The sequence below is a fragment of the Patella vulgata genome, chromosome 1 (genome assembly GCF_932274485.2).
Source record: "Patella vulgata chromosome 1, xgPatVulg1.2, whole genome shotgun sequence".
Taxonomy (NCBI): Eukaryota; Metazoa; Mollusca; class Gastropoda; family Patellidae; genus Patella; species Patella vulgata.
In genome coordinates this window covers 42,868,156-42,889,490 of record NC_065879.2, presented here as the reverse complement: position 1 = coordinate 42,889,490, position 21,335 = coordinate 42,868,156, and the positions used below count along the sequence as shown (strand labels likewise).

The 21,335-nt window shown below is 36.4% G+C and overlaps 1 protein-coding gene and 1 long non-coding RNA gene across 7 annotated transcripts in view; one reads left to right on the top strand and one right to left on the bottom strand.

Moving 5' to 3' along the window:
* The first annotated feature begins 286 nt into the window (after nucleotides 1-286).
* On the top strand, nucleotides 287-11,957 carry LOC126829353 (uncharacterized). Of its 6 annotated transcripts, XR_007683385.1 has the most exons (10): nucleotides 287-440; nucleotides 1,620-1,713; nucleotides 3,458-3,496; nucleotides 3,963-3,995; nucleotides 4,517-4,549; nucleotides 4,715-4,750; nucleotides 7,823-7,843; nucleotides 8,033-8,113; nucleotides 10,740-10,919; nucleotides 11,131-11,957. It is a non-coding gene; the product is annotated as an uncharacterized LOC126829353 (long non-coding RNA). The 6 variants fall into 6 exon arrangements; XR_007683368.1 differs by lacking the exon at nucleotides 7,823-7,843; XR_007683422.2 differs by lacking the exons at nucleotides 287-440; nucleotides 7,823-7,843 and adding an exon at nucleotides 505-529.
* A 3,323-nt stretch (nucleotides 11,958-15,280) lies between these two features.
* The window catches only part of LOC126820615 (paired mesoderm homeobox protein 2), a 30,133-nt gene continuing 24,078 nt past the window's right edge, over nucleotides 15,281-21,335 (bottom strand). Inside the window, exons 2-3 of the mRNA XM_050548698.2 lie at nucleotides 18,738-18,925; nucleotides 15,281-18,287 (exon numbers count right to left, since the gene is read on the bottom strand). Coding sequence (XP_050404655.1) covers nucleotides 17,958-18,287; nucleotides 18,738-18,925 — 518 coding nt within the window. The 3' untranslated portion in view covers nucleotides 15,281-17,957. The remainder of the gene's footprint in view (nucleotides 18,288-18,737; nucleotides 18,926-21,335) is intronic.

Sequence of the window (21,335 nt, the reverse complement as noted above, 5' to 3'; positions counted from 1 at the left end):
TCTAGCAAAAAAAAACCGGTGAAAATTGTTGAGATGCTTTCAAATTACGTGCTTTTATTTTTCAATTACTGGAGGTTTGGTCAAATTCTGAAGTTTGACCTTTCAAAGTGAGTCCTAATTTCAGCGGTATATGAATCAAAGTTAAAGGCTATATGTCACAGTGGCTCTCCACACTCTCTACTGGGGTGTTAGGAGAGTAGTGTTACCGATTCACTTTTTAAATAACTTTCAGTGTAAATTAGAAGATGGCTTTTACAAACGATTAATAACCATCCAGTCTGTCTTCACGTTTTACTTTTAATCGCCGTGCAAATATTTGGTCGTGAGACTACAATTCACGTGCCTTGCGCGAGCTGGTATATATCTGTGGTATATAAAAGGTAAAGTTAAATATTGTCTTTATATTTACCAGGAGATCATACGAACAGTCTAAAGAGCAGGTAGGTCTAACCACCATTTTGTTTACTTATCCAGGTTTTAGACTATTCCTGCAACTTCAAAGATACAATATTATATTCGGTACTTCGCTGTATGTCCCGTTTTATTTTTTTAGATTCTTCTAACGATTCGGAAAGATTTTCACGGAAGATTAAACCATAGGAAAAGCTCGGATACATATGATTCAGTGCTATGCAGATTAATTTTTGTTTTGCGTTATAAATTTTCGAAATAATAATAGGAAAAGCTCGGACACATATGATTCAATACGTTGCAGAGTAATTTTTGTTTTGCGTTATAAATTTTCGAAATAATGTTTAATTGTGTTAATGTATAAATTTGGGATTTGGCGGGATATCAGGTTTACATGCTGAGGAAATCTACACGTGAAATGTTTAGAACTGCTTTTTTTTATTAAGCATTTAAAGGGCGGTTTTGTAACAAAAGTCATGCTCAAAATTGGACGTTAGGCCCGTCGACATCCTCTACTGCATGTGTTGTAATGACGCCGAATTCCATGTAGCAGACATTGCTAGAATTAAAATAGTGACAAATGGTATTTTAATAACAACTTAAACTCTTAAACTATATGTATAATATCAGGTGTATAAAGACAAAGGTTAAAAAAAAACTTTGCATTAATTAACTGTCTGTGATTAATGGCAAAAAGGTTTTTTCAATAAGCAAAACTTAGTTTCTGAAAATAGAAAATCATGTTTTGTTTTCTTTTTGAAAAGTCGATGATTGATGGGCACATTATTATCCAACAAATAGACCATATTTGTTTTACATTGGCCAGTAAAACGTCGGTTCTTTGTCATTCGTGTGTGATATGGTCTAACTTGCCCTAAACTTAGAACAAATAGCCACTCAGGAGTTCAGTTTGGACTAGTAGCAGCTTACAAGGTGAATTTCGGAACAATCTATCCTTCTATTTCCTTTTTGAATATTCTTCTAACATTTATTTTCAAACCCTACGTTTTGGCGGACCGCAGGTAGGGTGTTTGGGGGTATAATGGCACCGGCATTATAAACTGATAATGGATAATTTTTTCAATGAATTGTGGTGGACACTTGAGTTAGTATTTCTGGAACTTTTCAGCCACACGATACATCAATAATTACAAGTTATTACGTAATCAGTCGTATGTAAATTATACTGTAGCTTTGTTTTGTTTCAGATTTTAACAATGGCATTATTTTGGGCCATTTCTATTGGATTATGGATAGCGGTTTTAACTGCCCCAAGCCCTTTCATGAGAAATAAACGACAAGGTAAGTTACATTATTATCAATGAATCCAGGGTAACATGCGAGTATAATTTTCTATCAAGTTCGAACAACTAACGTAGTATTTTGAAACAGTTGAAAGTCCGGCTGACCATGACTAGCTCCGGCTTCTAACTTCTGGTCCAAAATATAGCACTATCTGGGCTGTAGACGGTGACTGGTTTCGGGGAATGCTTTTTTTTTTGATAGAAAATCCTATGTCATTATCCATAAAGCCGTTATGTAATTGCCCTCAAATCACCCTACACCAAGCAGGTTCAGCTTGAAATCCAGGTTCATTTGGTTTATGTGAAGAAATTGCGAGGCGTGGTACAGTGCTTATGTTTTCTTTGGACTGACAATTAATATTTTTGTGACGATAGTAGCGGGAGCAGCAGTAGCACTGTGAGTAAGGCGTTGGCTCACGAGCCAGGAGCCTGTTTCACAAAATTTTAACTAAAATCAAAGTTTTAGTAATTGGATTGGATAATATTAGAATGATTTTAGTGCTTATAGCCAATCAAAATTGAAGTATCTACTAAAATTTGGATTTTACCTTTAGTTAAGATTTCGAGAAACAGGCCCCAGGAGGTCCGGAATTAGCTTTCGGTGTTGACCGTTAAAGTTCATCGCGATATTCCGTTGTGATTTTTCCGTGTCAGCGATGCACGACAAAGCGTGTGGCACGGTACATCGTCTAATCGTTCGGGTGGGATAAACACGCGAGGTCCCGTATACACGTTGGAATGCATGCAAAAGCCCACTTGACAGTTGGAGTTTAAAATATGAGTAGGTCGGAGCACCACTGCCCGGGTAGAATTCCTTGATAACTCAAGAGATCGTGCAGACAAGCAGACAAGCGGTGCGCGGAGACGATCTTTGCGATAAGTAGTATGAGTAAAATAAATCATCAAGCATCACATTCCGTTCTTTTGCTAACAATGGTTCATACCAATCGAGTTTCGTATTCGGAATACCCGCACGCCCCTAGATCTGGACCTGACCAGGTTATATCTTTAAGGATGTTAAGGTTAGAACGTCGGGGTATTTAGTCTTTAAATTCTGTCATTATATTGGTTTCATTATTAGCCGAATTGTGCCGAATTTGTCCACTGGACATTTGTCTTTGACCACATGTTAGGACCAATCCTTGATTTGTATTATTCCCGTGATCCATGTACCATACAGCATACAATGTAGAAACCACAACAGTCTTGCTGTCACTGGTAAATGCTATGGATTTATTTTAGGACATACTGATGGAATGATTTCGTGAGACTCTTTTGTTAAGTTGTATTGTGTTAATTTTTCTTCCATCTACTTGAAATTACTTTTGTCATGTGTGGCAGCAACTTCACCAACTCAACGCATTATCATACGTTTGAGTTGTCGATCGCTCCAGTATAATTTGAACTAACTGGCCGAAATAACTATATCAGTAATTCCATTGTACATAATAGGCGGGCACTAGCCAGAACAACAAATTGACACAGTTCCACCTCGTCTCAGGAAACACACATTCAACGACCTTCTGTTACATCTGCCCGGTCTCTAGGAACTGGGATTCTGGTACTAAGATGAAGGTTTGTAGAACCTAATGTATCGTATCTATCTGGAGTAGCAGGAATCTCACCAACACACCATTTAGTTGTCACGGGTCATGTTAGCTTCTGTAGTCGATCACTCCCGTCTAAAATATACGATGGCATTAACAACAAAACAATTTTACATTGTGTTATTTCTGCTTCAGGCAATAGGGGCTGGAATACTGGTAGAACGTTCCAAGGAGGTTTGTAGAACCTAATGTATCTAGAAGTGGCATGTTGGGATTCGTTTTTGTTTTGTAGGCGACTATGGTAAAACACGTGTAGAAACAAATAAAATGTCATTTAACCCTAATTAAGTTTACTATTGGAAATTTTGATCGATCCTTCTACGAGGAACATGGGATAATATTACGCATAACAAATTTTATACAGATCTGTGTAAACCGGGCCACGAAATTAGACAGAAATCTTAGAAATCTGTAATTTCCTTCATTATGATAACCCACAATTATATACTAAATATTGTATTTGTTTCAGTAAACCTTACCATGTAGATGTTGCAAGCATGCTTTTTATGTTGTACGGCACCTGATACCATTTTACATTTAAACTTTCAGAATGTCTTTTATAAAAACTGAGATATTGGTAATCTTTCATTTTCTTCACAATAGTTACCAACGATTAATTGCAAAATATTTTATGTTTCAGCCACTTGGAATTCGGGTCCAAGTCAAGGCCAAGGTTTGTAAACCCCACTGTACATAGATGTGCCAAGCATGTTTTTTTTTCATTTTTATTTTAAGGTACCTGACATATTGTAGCTAATGCCGCCAGGAAGCTTTGTACTTTGGTATATTTATTATTAGTCATTCAGGAAAATGGAATACAGGAATTTCCGCAAATTATTTTCTTGGATTTGTAAATTTTCTACGGGGTGTGCCGGTGGTCAAAATTTCTAGTTCTGATATCAAAAAGGCAGTCTTTATAGTAATCCAATAATCATAACGCTTGTGTACTTGTATGTGAGGGGGGGGGGAATTATGGAACCCTAAATATGATTATTGTTATTTCGATAATACACTGTCTTGTGGGTAGGAGTGTTCAGAAGTTGGAGGAAGCAAGATCACCTTGCCTTTTACATCCCATCACCTAAACATTACATTATTACATCTCAGATTACTTCCTGATTTTCCTGGAAATAAGCACTATAACACAAGGATTACATGGTCGAAATAGTTAATCTTGTAATTTATCCATTTCAGATTACCCGGCTTATTCGGAACTAGACCAGCAAGGTTTGTTCAAATCCCATACATGTAGATGTGTAAAGCTGTAGATGTACCATGCATGTGTTTCGTTTATGAAACTCTATTTTCAAAAATAATCTTAACATGTTAAACTATGTGTCGTATTTATATTAATTTGGAAATAATTAATCTGATCCCACAATATTTTTACAGGTTGGAATCAGCAACAAAGTCAGGGTCAGGGTCAAGGTTTGTAAAACCTAAAGTATCTAGAAGTGGCATGTTTTGTTTTGTTTTCTAGAAAGTGTATTTTAGATGTTCGTGGACAGTATGTCAGTTACTCGGCCGGCACAGTCTCATAAGAGTCCGAAGAATCCATAAGAAGTCGAGAAGAACCTACAATTTATACCAGTTTTTAAACTTCAGTAGACTTTCAGTATAACGGTTGATTAATCTTCACTCTTTCTAACAGTCAAAACCGTTACTGGTGTACTTACGTTTGAGATAGCTGGAACAGTTAACAATTTTTATCCGATTTTGATGTAACTTGATATATAGGTTTATATCCCAAAGATCTCGGTTCCTCTCGATATTGGTATGTATCGGACCGTAACTTCACGGATTATGGCCCATGATTGTAAGAACAAAAAAACAAGTTTTTAGCTTGTGGACATTCCAAAGGTTACCATTTTTATACGCCCACATATTCAAGTGGACGTATATTGTCGTCGCCTCCGGACGTCCACAATTTGTTTGTGGACACTATACAGGTCACAATTCTTATCCGATTTTGACGAAACTTGAAATATAGGTTTATCTCCAAAAGATTTCGGTAGCTTTCGATATTGGCATGTATCGGATCGAAACTTCATGAATTATGGCCCCTGTTTGTACGAAAATCATGTTTTTAGCTTGTGGACCCAATAGAGGTCACAATTTTTATCCGATTTTGTTGAAACTTGAATTGTGAGTTTATAAAACAAAGATCTCGGTTCCTTTCGATATTCGCGCATATCGGACCGTAATTTCCTGAATTATGACCCCTGATTGTACGAAAAATCGCGTTTTTAGCTTGTGGATCCTATAGAGGTCATAATTTTTTATCCGATTTAAAAAACCGTATTATTATATCACCGTTACACCCTAAGGGCGGCTGAGTTCGAATTTCGTGAAAATCGGCCCAACATTGACAGACAAAATGGCCTCCCTTCGTTTTCAAAGAGCGTAAAAAATATGGTATATCAAGGTAGTGGACCCTATAGAGGTCACAATTTTTATCCGATTTTGTTGAAACTTGAAATGTAAGTTTATAACCCAAAGATCTCGATTCTTTCCGATATTCACGCATAACTTCCTGAATTATGGCCCCTGATTGTACGAAAAATCGCGTTTTTAGCTTGTTGACCCTATAGAGGTCATAATTTTTATCCGATTAAAAAAAACCCGTATTATTTTATCACCGTTACACCCTAAGGACGGCTGAGTTCGAATTTCGTGAAAATCGGCCCAAAACTGACAGACAAAATAGCGTAAAAATATGGTATATCAAGCTTGTGGACACTATTGAGAACACAATTTTTATCCGATTTTTTTGAAACATGAAATGTAAGTTTATAACCCAAAGATCTCGGTTCCTGAATTATGGCCCTTGATTGTAGGAAAAATCACTTTCTTTTTAGCTTGTTCTCTATCCATCTCTCGAAAATGTGGGCGTATCCTGCCTGACAGCCGCTGGTTATCCAATTTTGATGAAACTTAAAATGTATGTTTATAAACCACAGATCTCGGTTTCTTTCGATATTTGCGCACATCGGAACTTAACTCTGTGGATTATAGTAATTTTATCTAATCTATCACCGTTACACGGTTGAAGTTGAATTTTTTGAAAATCGGACCGAAACTGTCCATCAAAGTACATGTAACTGCTGCCATTAAGGCAAATTAATTCAAAGCACGTAATACCAAGGTTGTACGAAAAATCACGTTTTTCAGGGGGGGATCTAGGAATTTTGAATGGGGGGGGGGGGCGCCGCAAAATGAGGGCACTGACCGCGGAGACGGGGCACGCCGCTGAGGGGGGGGGGGGGGCAGGCCAAGAAAATTATCCGTCATTTCCTTGCATCTGTAGCCATTCCAAGAGCGATTTGGCGGATATTTTTGTCTAAGTAAACGGTCTAATGTACTGTCCACACGTCGGGGATGGGCATGAGTGTATACGCCGCCGATTCCACAAGATAAGATGCTATCACTGATGTCTTTCTATAGTCACTTTAGGGCACCGTCAGCTAAACAACAAGAATTCGTTTGAAAGTGGAAGGATTAATTAGACCAGACTAATTGTGTGTTTGAGTCGATGGTTTGAGTCATTTGCGATCCCTGCAACGGGTTGGAAACGGACATATTTGGGTCTGAGAAAAGGCACTTTCAGCAGTAAAAAAGGGCACTGTCGGAAATGGGGCGCCCCCCCCCCCCCTGGATCCGCCTCTGTTTTTAGCTTGTGAACCGTCTACAGTTCACATTTTTTTTATCCGATTTTGATGTAACTTAATATATAGGTTTATATCCCAATTATCTCGGCTCCTTTCGATATTGGCATGCATCTTGTGGTCACAATTTTTATTTCATGTTATCTAATCTATCACCGTTACACGTTTGAGGTTGAATTTCTTGAAAATCGGACCGAAACTGTCAATCAAAGTAACCGCTACATTTAGGGAAATTAATTAAAAGCACGTCATACCAAGGTTGTACGAAAAATCACGGTTTTAGCTTGTGGACGCTCTAGAGGTCACAATTTTTATCTGATTTTAAAAACCGTTCAACTATGTCACCGTTACACCATAAACACGGTTGGGGTTGAATTTCTTGAAAATCGTACCGAAACTGTCCATCAAAATGGCCGCTCACTTTTAGGCAAAATTTTTATTCGATTTTGGTGAAACCTAAGATATATGTTTATATCGCACGTTAAATTTCAGTATTATGGCCCATGATTGTACAAAAAAACAACACATTTTTAACTTGTGGAGCATCTAGAGGTCACAATTTTTATCCCATTTTGATGAAACTTAAATCATACGCTTATATCCCAAAGATCTCGACTCCTTTTGATATTGACGCATGTCGGACCGTAACATCCTGGATTATGGCCCCTGATTGTATACAAAATCTTTTTTGTTTAGTTTGTTCTTTGTCCACCTCTTGCAAAATATGGGCGCATCTTGCATGGCAATCGCGTATTAATTTGAAGTTTATCACAGTCACTTTATATATCGAGTTTTCTTCAAGTAGCATATTTCAACTTTATTATCTACGTTGCAGGTAACTGGAATCAGGGTCAAGGTAAAGGTCATTTGTTTTTTTCAGTGAAAGATGTATTTTTCATGGTTCAAAGAAATTTAAACTTTTATTTAGAATATGTGAAATGATGCGAAAAAATCTCCTCATCAATCAAGTAATGTGTGGGGTTTTTTTTAAGCCGTGAACAATAGTACACTTGAACAGGATAGAATTGTATTATTTCTGTTTTAGATTCCTGGGGCAGACAACAAGGAGGCCAGGGAGGCCAAGGGGGCCAGGGAGGTCGTGCAGGCCAGGGAGGTCAGGGTCAAGGTTTGTCAAACCTAAAGTATCTAGATGTGGCATGTTTTCTTTTCCAGTTCATATTTTCGATCTGTGACCGTGTTAAAGTATTGTTTTTTTTAAATGATATCTTGTGGTGATTTTGTAAAGTAGTAATATATTTATGCCAGCCAGAAAAATCTGTCGTTATTAATAAACCACTAATCAATCTATTTATTAAATATATATTAATTTAGAAATTCTAATAGTTTAAAGTACCTCGATTTCTTTGATCCTGGTGAAAAATAAAATTGTCGATTTCATTAGATAATTTGTGTCGATTTGTTTTGACGGATGACAATGTTGATATAATCGATTGTTCCTGGGTAGGCACAGTAAGCCAAAAATGAAACAAAATTAGTATAACCGAATTCCGCTTAAACAGACATTATGCAAGAGCTAAATCCGTCTATTGCAGATCTTTCTTTAGGCCTGAAATGTTATCTAAATTATTATCCAGACCATAATCAACTCTAAATGTCATCGCTAGCCTGCGATCTTTAGTGGATCGTGAGCTGATTTACTGCACAACTTTCCTTCACGATTTAACGATTAAATGGATACTCGAGACTATGCTGTTTATCGTTCTGACTTTAGTAATGATGATCAAGGCTTGGCGGAAATTCAATCGCTTTGTTCTCGGTTCATAGTCGATCAATTTGAATGAAATTTTCAGCAAATTGTCTTTACATTATCTAGTTTTTAACTATTATAGTGGGAACTGCCAACTCGTTATCGAATCTCCCATAATGTATCTTTAATCTTCGGAAGTAAATATTTAAGCGTTTGCCATCGAAACGAAATAACATACTCGTATAATAACAAAAGTAACAATGGGTTTATTTCATTTAAGCCCCATTATATGCATAGCTACTCTCGAGTGATATTCCTTGTTTATCTAACAGACAGTAGGACGTTAAACCCCATTTCATTTCATTTTCCTTTTTTATCTCCCGTTAACTTCGCTTACAATAAACAAACCGCCTCAACTTATTACGTTTTTCTAACAATGTGAAAGTTTGAAGGATACAAGAATCTGTAAATAGATGCAATTGTAGCAGTATTTTACCCTATGGCAAAATTGGACATACTTTATTTTGTGAATTAATATTGCTACAGCTAGTTTGTTGTGGTGGTTTGGAACAAACGTTATTCTGAATTGTAACGTTGATGGGGTTAGCAGTTGGCATGATAATAAATCTAGTCCGTTCAATTTGCAATATGGTGTCCCATAAGGACCCATCTTGGGACCTCTGTTATTACTACCTCCAAGAAGAAAACTCTAAACTACCACTTTCATGCTGGAGACTCGCAATTTGTACATTGCTAACACAATAAATTAGGCGGGATGTATTCGTTCAGGTAAGTATATTGACTGATGGCAAGACTGGAGTGTCCTATAGCATTTGGAAATTTACATTCATTAAAAATTACAAAATAGACGACACGTCAGTATCGGGTATGCAAGATTCTTCCGTTGTATTGTGTTGCTCATTATACAATCAATATATATCCGTGTTAATCGCAAACTGTTTTATCATATTAAGTACTTTTCATCAGTCAGAATCAGTTGTTTCCATGGCTATGTTCCATTGTAGAATGTCGTTATTCAGAAATTACTTGACATCCTTCTTGTTCTTTTCGATATTTTGTCAACTGGGAAATTCTTCAAGCGAAACCAATGTGCTATGGTCTTAAATAAGCAGTAGGTGATATTTGTTCCATACGGCTTTTATACCTTCAGCACAGTATCTTCTGTATTCATGATACAATTCAAAATGTATTTCCGAATTTTAGTGTGTAGACTGCACTATTTGTTGATATACTACAAGTTTGTACCATGATCTCTATGGCTTTTACACCTTTCATCATATAAGAATTATGTTTCCTTTAAACATCAATTCCCTTTTCTGTTTCTTTTTTTCTTTTTTTTTTGAAAAAAAGAACAGGCGGATTTTTTTTCAAATTATACGTTTTTCAAAATAAGATCAATGTGACGTTTTGATTCAATTGAAGGCCGGGAATAATATAGGATTTGCATTTAAAGTTGTACTCATCCGAAGTTTCATGAATATATGTACACATATGCCCAAGGTCACATATTGTTTCATGTCAATCTGAGAGCAATAACGTTGTGAATAATTCACATATTGCGTTAAAAATTTGAAATCATCTGAGATTTCTGGATATAAAGCAACATACCAAGTTGCACCTGTGGACAGGGAAACTTTATAACAAATCTCATTAAAATCTGATAGAAATCCACACACCAAGCTGCATTACAACGGATGAAAATGTACTTTGCCGACATTTGCAATACTTTATGACCCATCTTCGAATTCGACTGTATCTATGATGTAAAGTTTTATTTTATTAAACTTGGATGGAAAGTGACTTCACTTTAAAAAGAGCCATCTTACTGTGTTGTAAGTAAGTGATTTATTCGAGATCACAAAAGGATAAATTAGTACTGTGCCATGGTATAATTTGTATTTCCATAGACAGGAGACCTGTTTAGTTAAATGCAAGCATGTAGACGCCGTCATCATGGCAACTGAATGATAGGACTTGCAGCCATATACTCATAAATGCATAATTATTTATATCGATATTTCAGCTGACCCGATGTGTAGCAATCCTACCGGGACTAATGGTATCAACTGTACAAGTTTTGCTCTTTGTCAAGATGGCGTTGTAATGGGAATACAGACGTGTGGTAGTGAACGAGGTCAGATGAAATTCAACCCTGATACAGGAGAATGTGATTGGGCTGCAAATGTTGCCTGTGACGCTCCACGTATGTGTATATCTTTTTAATTTCCAATTTTGATATAGATTTTTAATTATCCAATACTTTCTGTACCTGATATCTAAATTAACTTTTCGTGGGAAATACATCCACGACCCAATCAATTACATTTCATATTTTTTCTTTACTCACATTTTGGTTGCTATGGTTGCTTTCAGTTTCTATACTATTATCGCATTTCATTAATTTTTTTTTTCAGAGCTACACGGAGACGAAAGATGTTCAAATATTCCTCCAGGATTCGAACAATTATCTTATTTCGTTCCGGATCCAACTTATTGTAATATGTTTTTTGTTTGCGCACATGGTAATTATGTAGGCACTAGAAATTGTGCATGGGGAGAAATATTTGATGAATTCGCCTTAAACTGCACTAGAGGTGGAGCTGAGAGTTGCACTAAAGAGATACTTCCTTTTGAAAACTTACATTAAATCAACATAATTCGTCATCATGTTCCGTAAATATCATTTTAAATTTTTAAAACATAACAGAACCAGCCAGGATGTACGAAAATGGGTTCTCGATTGGTTTAACTGACAACAAAAGATTTTCCTAAAATCATATGGCATTTTTGGACTAGAGTCTTTATTGATCTCTTTTCTTGTTATTACATAGAGTAGTCGCCCTTTTAATTTTGATTTTATAGTTTATATACACACTACTCGAATAAGAAATACATTCATTAAAGTGCTATTTTGAATCTTGTGCACCGCAAATGTTAATGTATACGAAACTGTGCGAAGTAAAATAAAAATAAAAATCACGATAAGTGAGTTACCTCCCCTTGATCGCCAGGAACACAAAGACCCACTCTTGGAATCAAGGGTTCTTTTCTAATTTAAATATTTACTTTTGATTTGAAAAGATAATTCAGATCACGCCCCACCTCATCATTTGTATATATGTATGCAATGTCAGTTGTATTTATTGTGCATCTATTTATATTTCTCTTCTATGTATGGTGATATCGCTTGTATTATATTTGTATATTCATAGCTTTTAGAATAAAGATATCATTGAATAAATTACCGTTGTTTTTCTCAAGAGCTTGTTTTGGTTTATAAGGCTGGTAAGGGGGGTGTTTATTTTTCAAATTAGATTTTCAGGCAGAAAACGAAAACATTTTTTGCCTGTATTAATACAGAAACCAAACACAATCGATACACATTTTGAAATAATATTATATTTTCGGTTTTCTTATTATTTGGTACCTTTAGTTCTCTTTTCCTGCCCATTGAGTTTCACACTAAAAATGCATGGTTATAAAATGGAATTAACTTAAATCTCCGGAACACATTAATACAGACCTATAGTTTTCTTTTTAACGCAATGCTATTTTATGTTTTCACTTTTCGGGGGTGGCGCCAGCAGAACTGATAAGGAAAGTATCTCTACGATGGGATGGGATGCGTGCATATAAAAGAACCCTTGACCGTTGGAAATGAAATGAAACTGAGTTTAACGTCCTATTTTTCTGCACTGACTGGACAGACGAAGACGGACAAACGTCATACGCAAATTCGTGAAGCGTTCCATGTTTTTTAATTTGTATGCTTGATAACGACAGTGAAATCTCCATTAAACTCCATTCGTACTCTTCTGAAAAGGGGACTAGTGCACACGACACAGAATAAATTCCTAAATCTGTAACCCCTATATATCAAACAGGTATTATGCAAGAGCTAAATCTGCCTATTGCAGGTCTTCCTGTAGGTCTTAAAATGTTATATAAACTATTAATTAGACATTAATTTATTAACATGACAAGACCATAATCAACTCTTGATGCCATCTGATGGGTCCGATTTTCAACAGATTTAAATCCGATCTGCGGTTCAACGGCGGTTGATGATTACCCATAAAAATGGATAATCGAGTCTCTGTTTATTGAAATGAGGATTCCTTGGCTCAGAGTGAAGTAATTTGACTGAAATTTTCAACATATTCCCTTTACATTTTTTTACACCATTATAGCACAGGCCCTTGAAGGGATTAAAATAAAACTTCTTACTACTCTTTGACTATATATTACAGTAATAAAAAGGTGTATCAGCTGACATTTTGTTTTGACTTGTTGACGACATTTCGTCTGCTATCATCTCACAATACTCACTAGTTCTAACACTTCCCATCGTTTTTATTGCAAACGAAACTTTATTTGATCATTATACACCTTCCAATGTAATTAAATTGGTCATTTTACAGCGTTATTAACTACAAATCAAACTTGAAGCGTGATCACTTGGCTATTCGTATCTTAGACGGACCGGAAGTAAGACGAAATGAGGTCAATGACGTCATGTTGGGGAAGCCCTGATTTTTGATTGGTCGAGGCGTGTTACCAAAACTAAAATTGACCTTCATATATATATAGCTGATCGCGAATTAAGAATCTCAGAATGACAGCTGAATATTCTCATTGGAAGGTAACATACTTAGGAAAATACATACCTTGGAAAATTTAATGGATCAAAAGTAAAATGACTTTATAAGGGTGATATAATTGAACAATTTTATTTCTGCAACCTGCGTAAACGTAAAACTGTGTCGTGGGGGGGGGGGGCACATAGCACTCGGGTAGACAGGTAAAGTGATAAAAAATTAATATATTTTGGGGGGAAAAATATTTTGCCTTTAAGTCGGCGCAAAAATGAAGTGCCCGTACTGAAGAAATAAACATGTTTCGGCCGATATCTGCTATAATAGATTTTTAAAGCATCGATCATTATAAAAAATTATTTGTTTCATCAATTTTTCAGAAACAGTTATTTTTTTAAATTGTCTAATAAATTTAAAATATCTAAAATCAGTGTAAAAAAACCCGGCGTCTACTGCGATTCTATAACTTCAAAAGCCTGAATTTTTCACCCGACAAAGACGGTAAATGATAGAGCCTACAAAGCGAGGTCGCTGTTGAGCGAGACCGCAGGCCGCGTGTTTGTATTTTGGTGCAGCCTGGATCACCCAGTTCCTAGGCAAATTTTGACTAACGGATAGGTTTCTAAAGGAACTGGGTGATACAGACTGCTACAAACAAAAGCAATAGGGAATTCCTTTGACCGCATTTCGTCGTACTTCCGGTCCGTCTAAGATACGGACACAGATCACTAAAGAATCCCCATTGACTCCAATGTTAATTCTCGTATAATAGACCGGCTCTAACTTTTTCCCAAATTTTCGTTGGGTAGAACGCTTTCTACCACAGATGGAGCCACATGTGGCAACCACTTGCCCAAAAGCACGTATGAGGTTCTTCATGAAAAACTTGAGATACACAAGCTGGAAGTAGAGACAAGTAAACATGCAATTTCAGGCCCTACATTTCAACGTAACCAACCTCTCAACTCTTGTATCTTTCCGCATCAAAATTATGAATATTCACCAAAACCTGGCAGAAAATGTATTTTCAAACCCTTTTCCTCAATTCTACACCAAAAAGTCAACAAAAATCGCCATGCAAAAGGGGGAAAAAGGAAAAGGGAGAGGAAGACTAAAAATAGCGTAGGAATATTTGGTGATCTGTGTCCATACGAATAGCCAAGTGATCACGCTTCAAGTTTGATTTGTAATTAATAACGCTGTAAAATGACCAATTTAATTACATTGGAAGGTGTATAATGATCAAATAAAGTTTCGTTGGCAATAAAAACGACGGAAAGTGTTAGAACTAGTGAGTATTGTGAGATGATAGCAGACGAAATGTCGTCAACAAGTCAAAACAAAATGTCAGCTGATACACCTTCTTATTACTGTAATATATAGTCAAAGAGTAGTAAGAAGTTTTATTTTAATCCCTTCAAGTGCCTGTGCATTATAGCGAGAAATATCAGCTCTAATCTTACCTAATGCCGATTTAAGTATTTCTCTCCCTTTTCACAGTATCCCCCTTTCGCCGGGTAATTTTCTTTTTGCAGACTCTGCCTGATATGTGTGTGTCTAAAGATTTTCATGGTGAACCGAATACATGTTTTTGAGCAAATGATGCCACATGTTGCTCCAACTATGGTAGAAAGTGTTCAACCCAGAAATGGGGTTTAACGTCATTTCAGGACCAACATATGGTTCAACTTTATTTCAATAATTCGCTTCCGCGTAAGGGTCTTTAGCAGTGGGGGGAAACCGGAGGACCCGGAGAAAAGCCACGAGGTTGGACAGGCGACCCTACTCCTTGCCACGTACAACTGGAGAATCGAAACCAAGCAAGTTGACCATTCGGCCATCCACCCCGTCTGCCTCATGGGAATAAAAAAAAGAAACAAACACGTCTAGTTACCAATGTTTATTATAATTATTACATTATTTTACATGATAAATCTTTAAACATGATTTACATTTGATACACGTTGGGGAGGACGGAAACCTATTTGTTTGGGGCTTGTGAATAAAATAACAAATCTCTAATGGAACAAGAACTCATGGTTTTGGATTTTTAAAAATCCAGTGTTGAATTGAGATGATCTGATGTGCTATGACAAATAATCATTAGAAAATTTATTTTCCGTTCCAACATATCGGGCCCGAGACTAATTATGGTTCTCTTTTCGGTTTCAACTGTCGTTTGTTGAACAAATAATCAGTTATGGGCATACTTCATTGCAACTAGATGCTTATTTTATGCTTCACGCAAATGTCATTTCAGTTCTTTGCTACAATGGTAACATAGAAAGAAAGATAGGTTGCCAAGCAACGAAACATACGCCCACAACAGCTAAATCGTCCGGGCAGTCAACAAGAGTTGTTGCATATCAGAAAACCATTAGAATTTGTTTGTTTTTATAATGTTCTGCCCCATGCTAACGTTTTGTATACAAAACTTTTAATATCATGGATTTAGCTGTTCAAGCCATAAAAATTCATTGAAAATCAATATACTTGTTCGTCTCAAGATCTTAAACTCTGTGTATCAATCTGAAGTCAATCGGATGATAACTTTAGCCTTTAGAGCGTCACAAAGTGATCAAGGGCCATAACTTTGGCAGTAATCATCGGAAATCGTTGAAAATCTATAAGATTCTTCGTCTCATGACCTTAAACACTGTGTATAAATTTAAAGTCAATCGGATATTAACTTTGGCCTATGGAGCGTCCACAAGATTTTTTTTAAGTGATCAAGGCCCATAACTCTGGCAGTAATTATCGGAAATCGTTGAAAATCAATAGGATTTTTCGTCTCATGACCTTAAACACTGTGTATAAATTTGAAGTCAATCAGATATTAACTTTGGCCTATGGAGCGTCCACAAGATTTTTTAAAGTGATCAAGGCCCATAACTCTGGCAATAATTATCGGAAATCGCTGAAAATCAATAGGCTTCTTCGTCTCAAGACCTTAAACACTGTGTATAAATTTAAAGTCAATCAGATATTAACTTTGACCTCTAGAGCGTCCACAAGCAATTGTGGACGCCGGACCGACGGACGTACCGACGGACGGACGGGGGCGACGACAATATACGACCATATTTCAATGTGGGCGTATAAAAATAATAGTTTAGGATGAACATCTAGGTTGGCCTGACAAACCAGTATCTTCTTCCCCAAGAGCATTGCATAAATTTTAGCTATAACACAAAACGTTTCAGCAACACACCCCTATTTCAAGCATATTCGTCGTCCAAATTCTACCCCAATGTCCTTGACAAATATGTCAGAAATAAAATTTACTAGAATCTTGATCATCTTCTAGACTTCGAAAAATTCATTCCCATTGTTATTGTCTGGCAGTAGTTTAATAATGCCAGTCTACCAATTGTGATTCCAAACAGGTTTTAAATTAAACATGGACAAGTACGAGTAGGAAGTCATGGCTTAGTTTTATTCACGACATCTTTTACTGCGCGTTTTAAAATTCGAATTATTTTCTATCCAGTACGGCCTAAAATAAGATTATCAAATTTACGCATGTGCCCTAAGATAGGTTGTCAGGCAACAAAACATACGCCCACAGCAGATAAGTCGTCCGTACAGTTTACGGGAGTTGTGGCATATTTTTTCTTTTGTTGGTAACGAAAGAATTTACCAGACACTATAAACTGATTAAGAGTAATAACCCATCAAGTAACCATCAGAAATCATTGTTTTGACTGGCTTGTTGTTGTTCTTCCCCATGACTTTTTGATATGGTGAATTTGGTTGAAATCGTTGAAAATCAATAGGCTTCCTAATCACAAAGACCTTAAACACTGTGCATAAGTTTAAAGTCAATCGGTAGATAACTATGGTTTCTAGAGCGCTCTCAAGACTTTTCAAATTGATCAAGGGCCATAACTCTAGCAGTAACTATCGGAAATCTGTGAAAGCCAATGGACTTCTTCGTCTGGTGACCTTAACACTGTTTATAAATTTAATCTCCAATCGGGAATTAACTTTAGCCACTAGAACCGACTAACTAACAGATGTATCGACAATATACGACCACATTTCCATGTGGACGTATAAAAAACAATGGACAATGGAAATTTGTCAGTCTCCATTAAATGTTTTTGTAAATGTCGATCACCATACATATTCTATCCTTTGAACCGCAGACAAAAACAAAGCAAGGCGGTTCTACTGGTATTCTCTGTTTAAAAAAAATACATGCACAATTTATAGACTATGAAAGAAATCCGACTATTCAGCTGCATAACATGCAGTTTATAATTTATATTTAAAACAGAACATAATCTACAACATTAGCACCATTTATGTTCCGACAAAATACAAAATTTGAGCTTTTGCGAAAAATATTTGCATATATCTATCAAAAAATAAATAAAACGTATACTTGAGCATATTATTATAATTAAAGGCACTTAATAAAACATTACGCCCATAACATTATGACTCTCTTTTACTTCAGGGAAGACTTGCGTGGTTTATAGTCTATTCGCAGCATAAAGTAAATTCCCCCAAGTAGAGTGAATCAACGCATTAACGGAGTTGTTCCGAATGGAAACAAAACATGTCTATTTACACATATTATACACCATATATAACATTATATTTTACTATATCAACTAAATAAGGCACTATCTTCTTCATTGTCACTGGGGGATTTGCGGTGGTGCATACGGGTGGTGCATCACAGAGTTGTACTCGTGTGCCTTTAAACGCAAACAGGCGATACTGGAGCCTACATTAGGCGGAGGGGTATACGAGTGATTAACCAGAGAGCAGCTCGATGGGGTGGCGGAAGGATTATAAGCTGGAGGAGAAGACCACGCGAGATAATCTGAATTCATTGGTGTGTGACGTGGCGTGATAGGTTGTTCGATGGGTGTTGCTTCCGGACTTCGTCCATAAACGTTTTGACGTTGTGCCATCATATTCCTCTCATTACGTCGAAACTTAGCTCTTCTGTTCTGAAACCAAACCTGTTCAAAATAAAAATAAAAATATTGTTTTATTAGTGATATACTAATTTCAAGAAACCACAACGATAAAACTGACTAAAAATAACATAAGCCCATGCCATGAATGTATCCAGCAGCATCGAATGTCGCTCTTATCCATAAGGATATCACCATCTTATCAGTGAAAATTATTAATTCGCAAGGAATTTAACTCTAGCCCAATGAAAACGCAATATGCTAAAAACCTTTAACTTCGGATACTAATATAATTAGTTCGACAAACAGCAAGATTTATGATCCACTGATTCAATACAAACCCATTTCCCAAATCCTAGAGGGGTTTGCTCCTCTAAATTTTGATCCACCGACTCAATAGTAACTCATTTCCAAAATCCTAGAGGGGTTTGTTTCTCTAAATGATGTTAGTGCAGAATCACGCATGGACTGATCCATGCTGGGTTCTCTTCTCACCTGAACTCTAGCTTCACTGAGGTTAACACGTCTTGCTAACTCCTCTCTGACAAATGCGTCTGGATAATGGGTTCTTTCAAATACTCGTTCTAATGCAGCAAGTTGTGTACTGTTAAACGTTGTTCTGTTACGTCTTTGTTTTCTACGTCTTTTACCATCAGGGTCGTCTTTTCTATCTTCGTCATCAGCTGAAATTACAAAAGCGGATCATTTAGGTAAATTCGTTTATTTAAACACTGCATTGTCAAATCTCCAACTCCACCCCACCCAACACCCTCCTTGGGAGGATGGAAGGCCAAATGGTTAACACATGCCCGCTGTATCATAAGGTCTGTCATTGAGTCAATTGGCGTGGTTTCGATTCCCCGGTTGTACGTGACAAGGAGCAGGGTCGTCTGTCCAACCTCATGGGTATTCTTTGGGTCCTCCAGTTCCTCCCACTGCTAAAGACCCCTACGTGCAAGCGAATTATTGAAATAAAATTGAACCATGTGTTAATCCCGAAATGACCTAGTTTGTGTCGAGTGGACGTTAAACCCCCATTTCTCTCCCCCCCCCCCCCTCCCGTCTCAAAGTATTCAAATTTATATATATTTCATCCATTCTTGTAACAAATGAATTCAAAGAACCTAAACTTCTTTGATTTGGGTCCAATTAAAGTAATGAAATGGGTTTATTTGATTTGAGTTGATGGGTGTTATTTCCATTAGTGATTGTACAAGCTTTATACAACTACATTTATTTTTTCAAAAAAAGAATCGGAAGTTAGGGTGTTCATGTTCAACAGATATTCAGTTATATCTCATCATTTCAAATAAATAATAAAATTTACAGATCCGTTTCCGATTTATTTATTTCATCATATAAAATTCATTTGGTCGAAAGGAACATCCTTTGGCTAGAAAGTATGTAATGCAACGCACGGGTGTGGATATAAAACCAACATGCAATACAAGTATTTCAATCTTCTAAATAAAGGAATGGGAGTCAACGTACACGGCATTTTATTTTTCTAAAACGAAAACTCGTTAGTTTTATCTGACGATCTTGCGGAAACCACCTTCAGAAATATTTAAGGGGTGGTCATGTGACCCGTCAAACCGCCTCTAAAAAGAATCGGCGGCAGAATGTCGAGACAGCCGAAACGTAGCGGAAAGAAATATAGCGTCTCAAATGATGTTGTTGAAATGTTGTCTTAAAGAAGACAATAAATGGCTGGAAGTATTTCTGCTTTAAAGAATCAGTTTGACATCTTGTGAATATAATTAGCCGTGATTTATGTTAAGAGATGGTCTTCACGAAGATAGATGGGCGCTTTCAGCAATAGCTTTCCGTCAAATTTGGGAATCTGTTAGGTGAAACGAAAGACTATTAGTATTTCAGCACCATGGCTGGATGTACATTATCTGTTTAATGTAGGTCCTCTAATTATAAGATTTCTTTCTGCGCGTTAAGAGCGAGATGTAATAGATATCCAAAGAAATATTTTCTATAACATGCTGTTCTTTGTTACACGTTATATTTCTTCTAGACAGATTTGTAAAATAGAAGATACGACTACTATATGGAAATCTATCAAGACAAACGCTCGGTCCGCCAATTATAAATGATACTATAAACCTTCAATCATCGAGATTTAAGTAGGGTTACAACCACAGAAGTAAAGAGATTGTGCGGTTTATTTATACTCTAACTCCTGACTCTAACCATGTTCAAATTCTCGTATCCCAGCTTTAAAGGGGGTTCAGAAGTGGTATAAATGTGATTAAAATCAAAGTTGCCTTCAAATCGTTTTTTTTTTTTCATTTTGTATACTATATGTTTTACCGCCGTGATCGTTCTTGTGTGTGTTATCTAAGGGTGTTTATATCCCCAAACTGATTATTTTTCCAACTTAGTTGGTATTCTAGTCCTATGGTCAATTGTAAGTAAAACTAGATACCAAACTTAGAAATCTACCACTGTCCGACTAAGGGATAACATAAACCTTTCATTGTTTTAAACCAATGTGGTATATACTTTTTCAATTTCTTACGTCATTTTGAATTGTTATCTTGAATAATGTCCCATTTTTCACTTCTGTTTTTAATAACGTATCATATCTTGGTCAGAGGAGTTAAGATAGGCTTACTGTGTGGTATCAGATTTGTCGGTGTGTTTACATATTTACCGGTATTAAAGAATAGAAGAAATATTCGAAATGTGTCGAAGTTTTCTCTAAAACACTCCAAAATACAGCACTATTCTCTCCAACTATACACAGCAGTCGGTTGAAATGATTTATGTAGTAAAGGGGTTGAAGGCTATGTTCAACTGTTTATAAAAATAACACACTGATACGATCTATTGCAAAACAAATAAACATCTTTCTTCTGCCTTCTTCTGTCGTATTTAAAATAAATGGTGCTAATCTTTTTATGCTATCATAAAACTATAATTTTGACTTTTATTACGGCTATAGCACCAGAATAATCTAGAGAGTTTAATGGTAGAACAATCTGTATGACTCGATTAAACTGACTATGAAATGAGTAAACGTTACAGTTTTGATTGACTGCACTAACAACATGTGATCTCTTTCACATTACTTGGCAACAG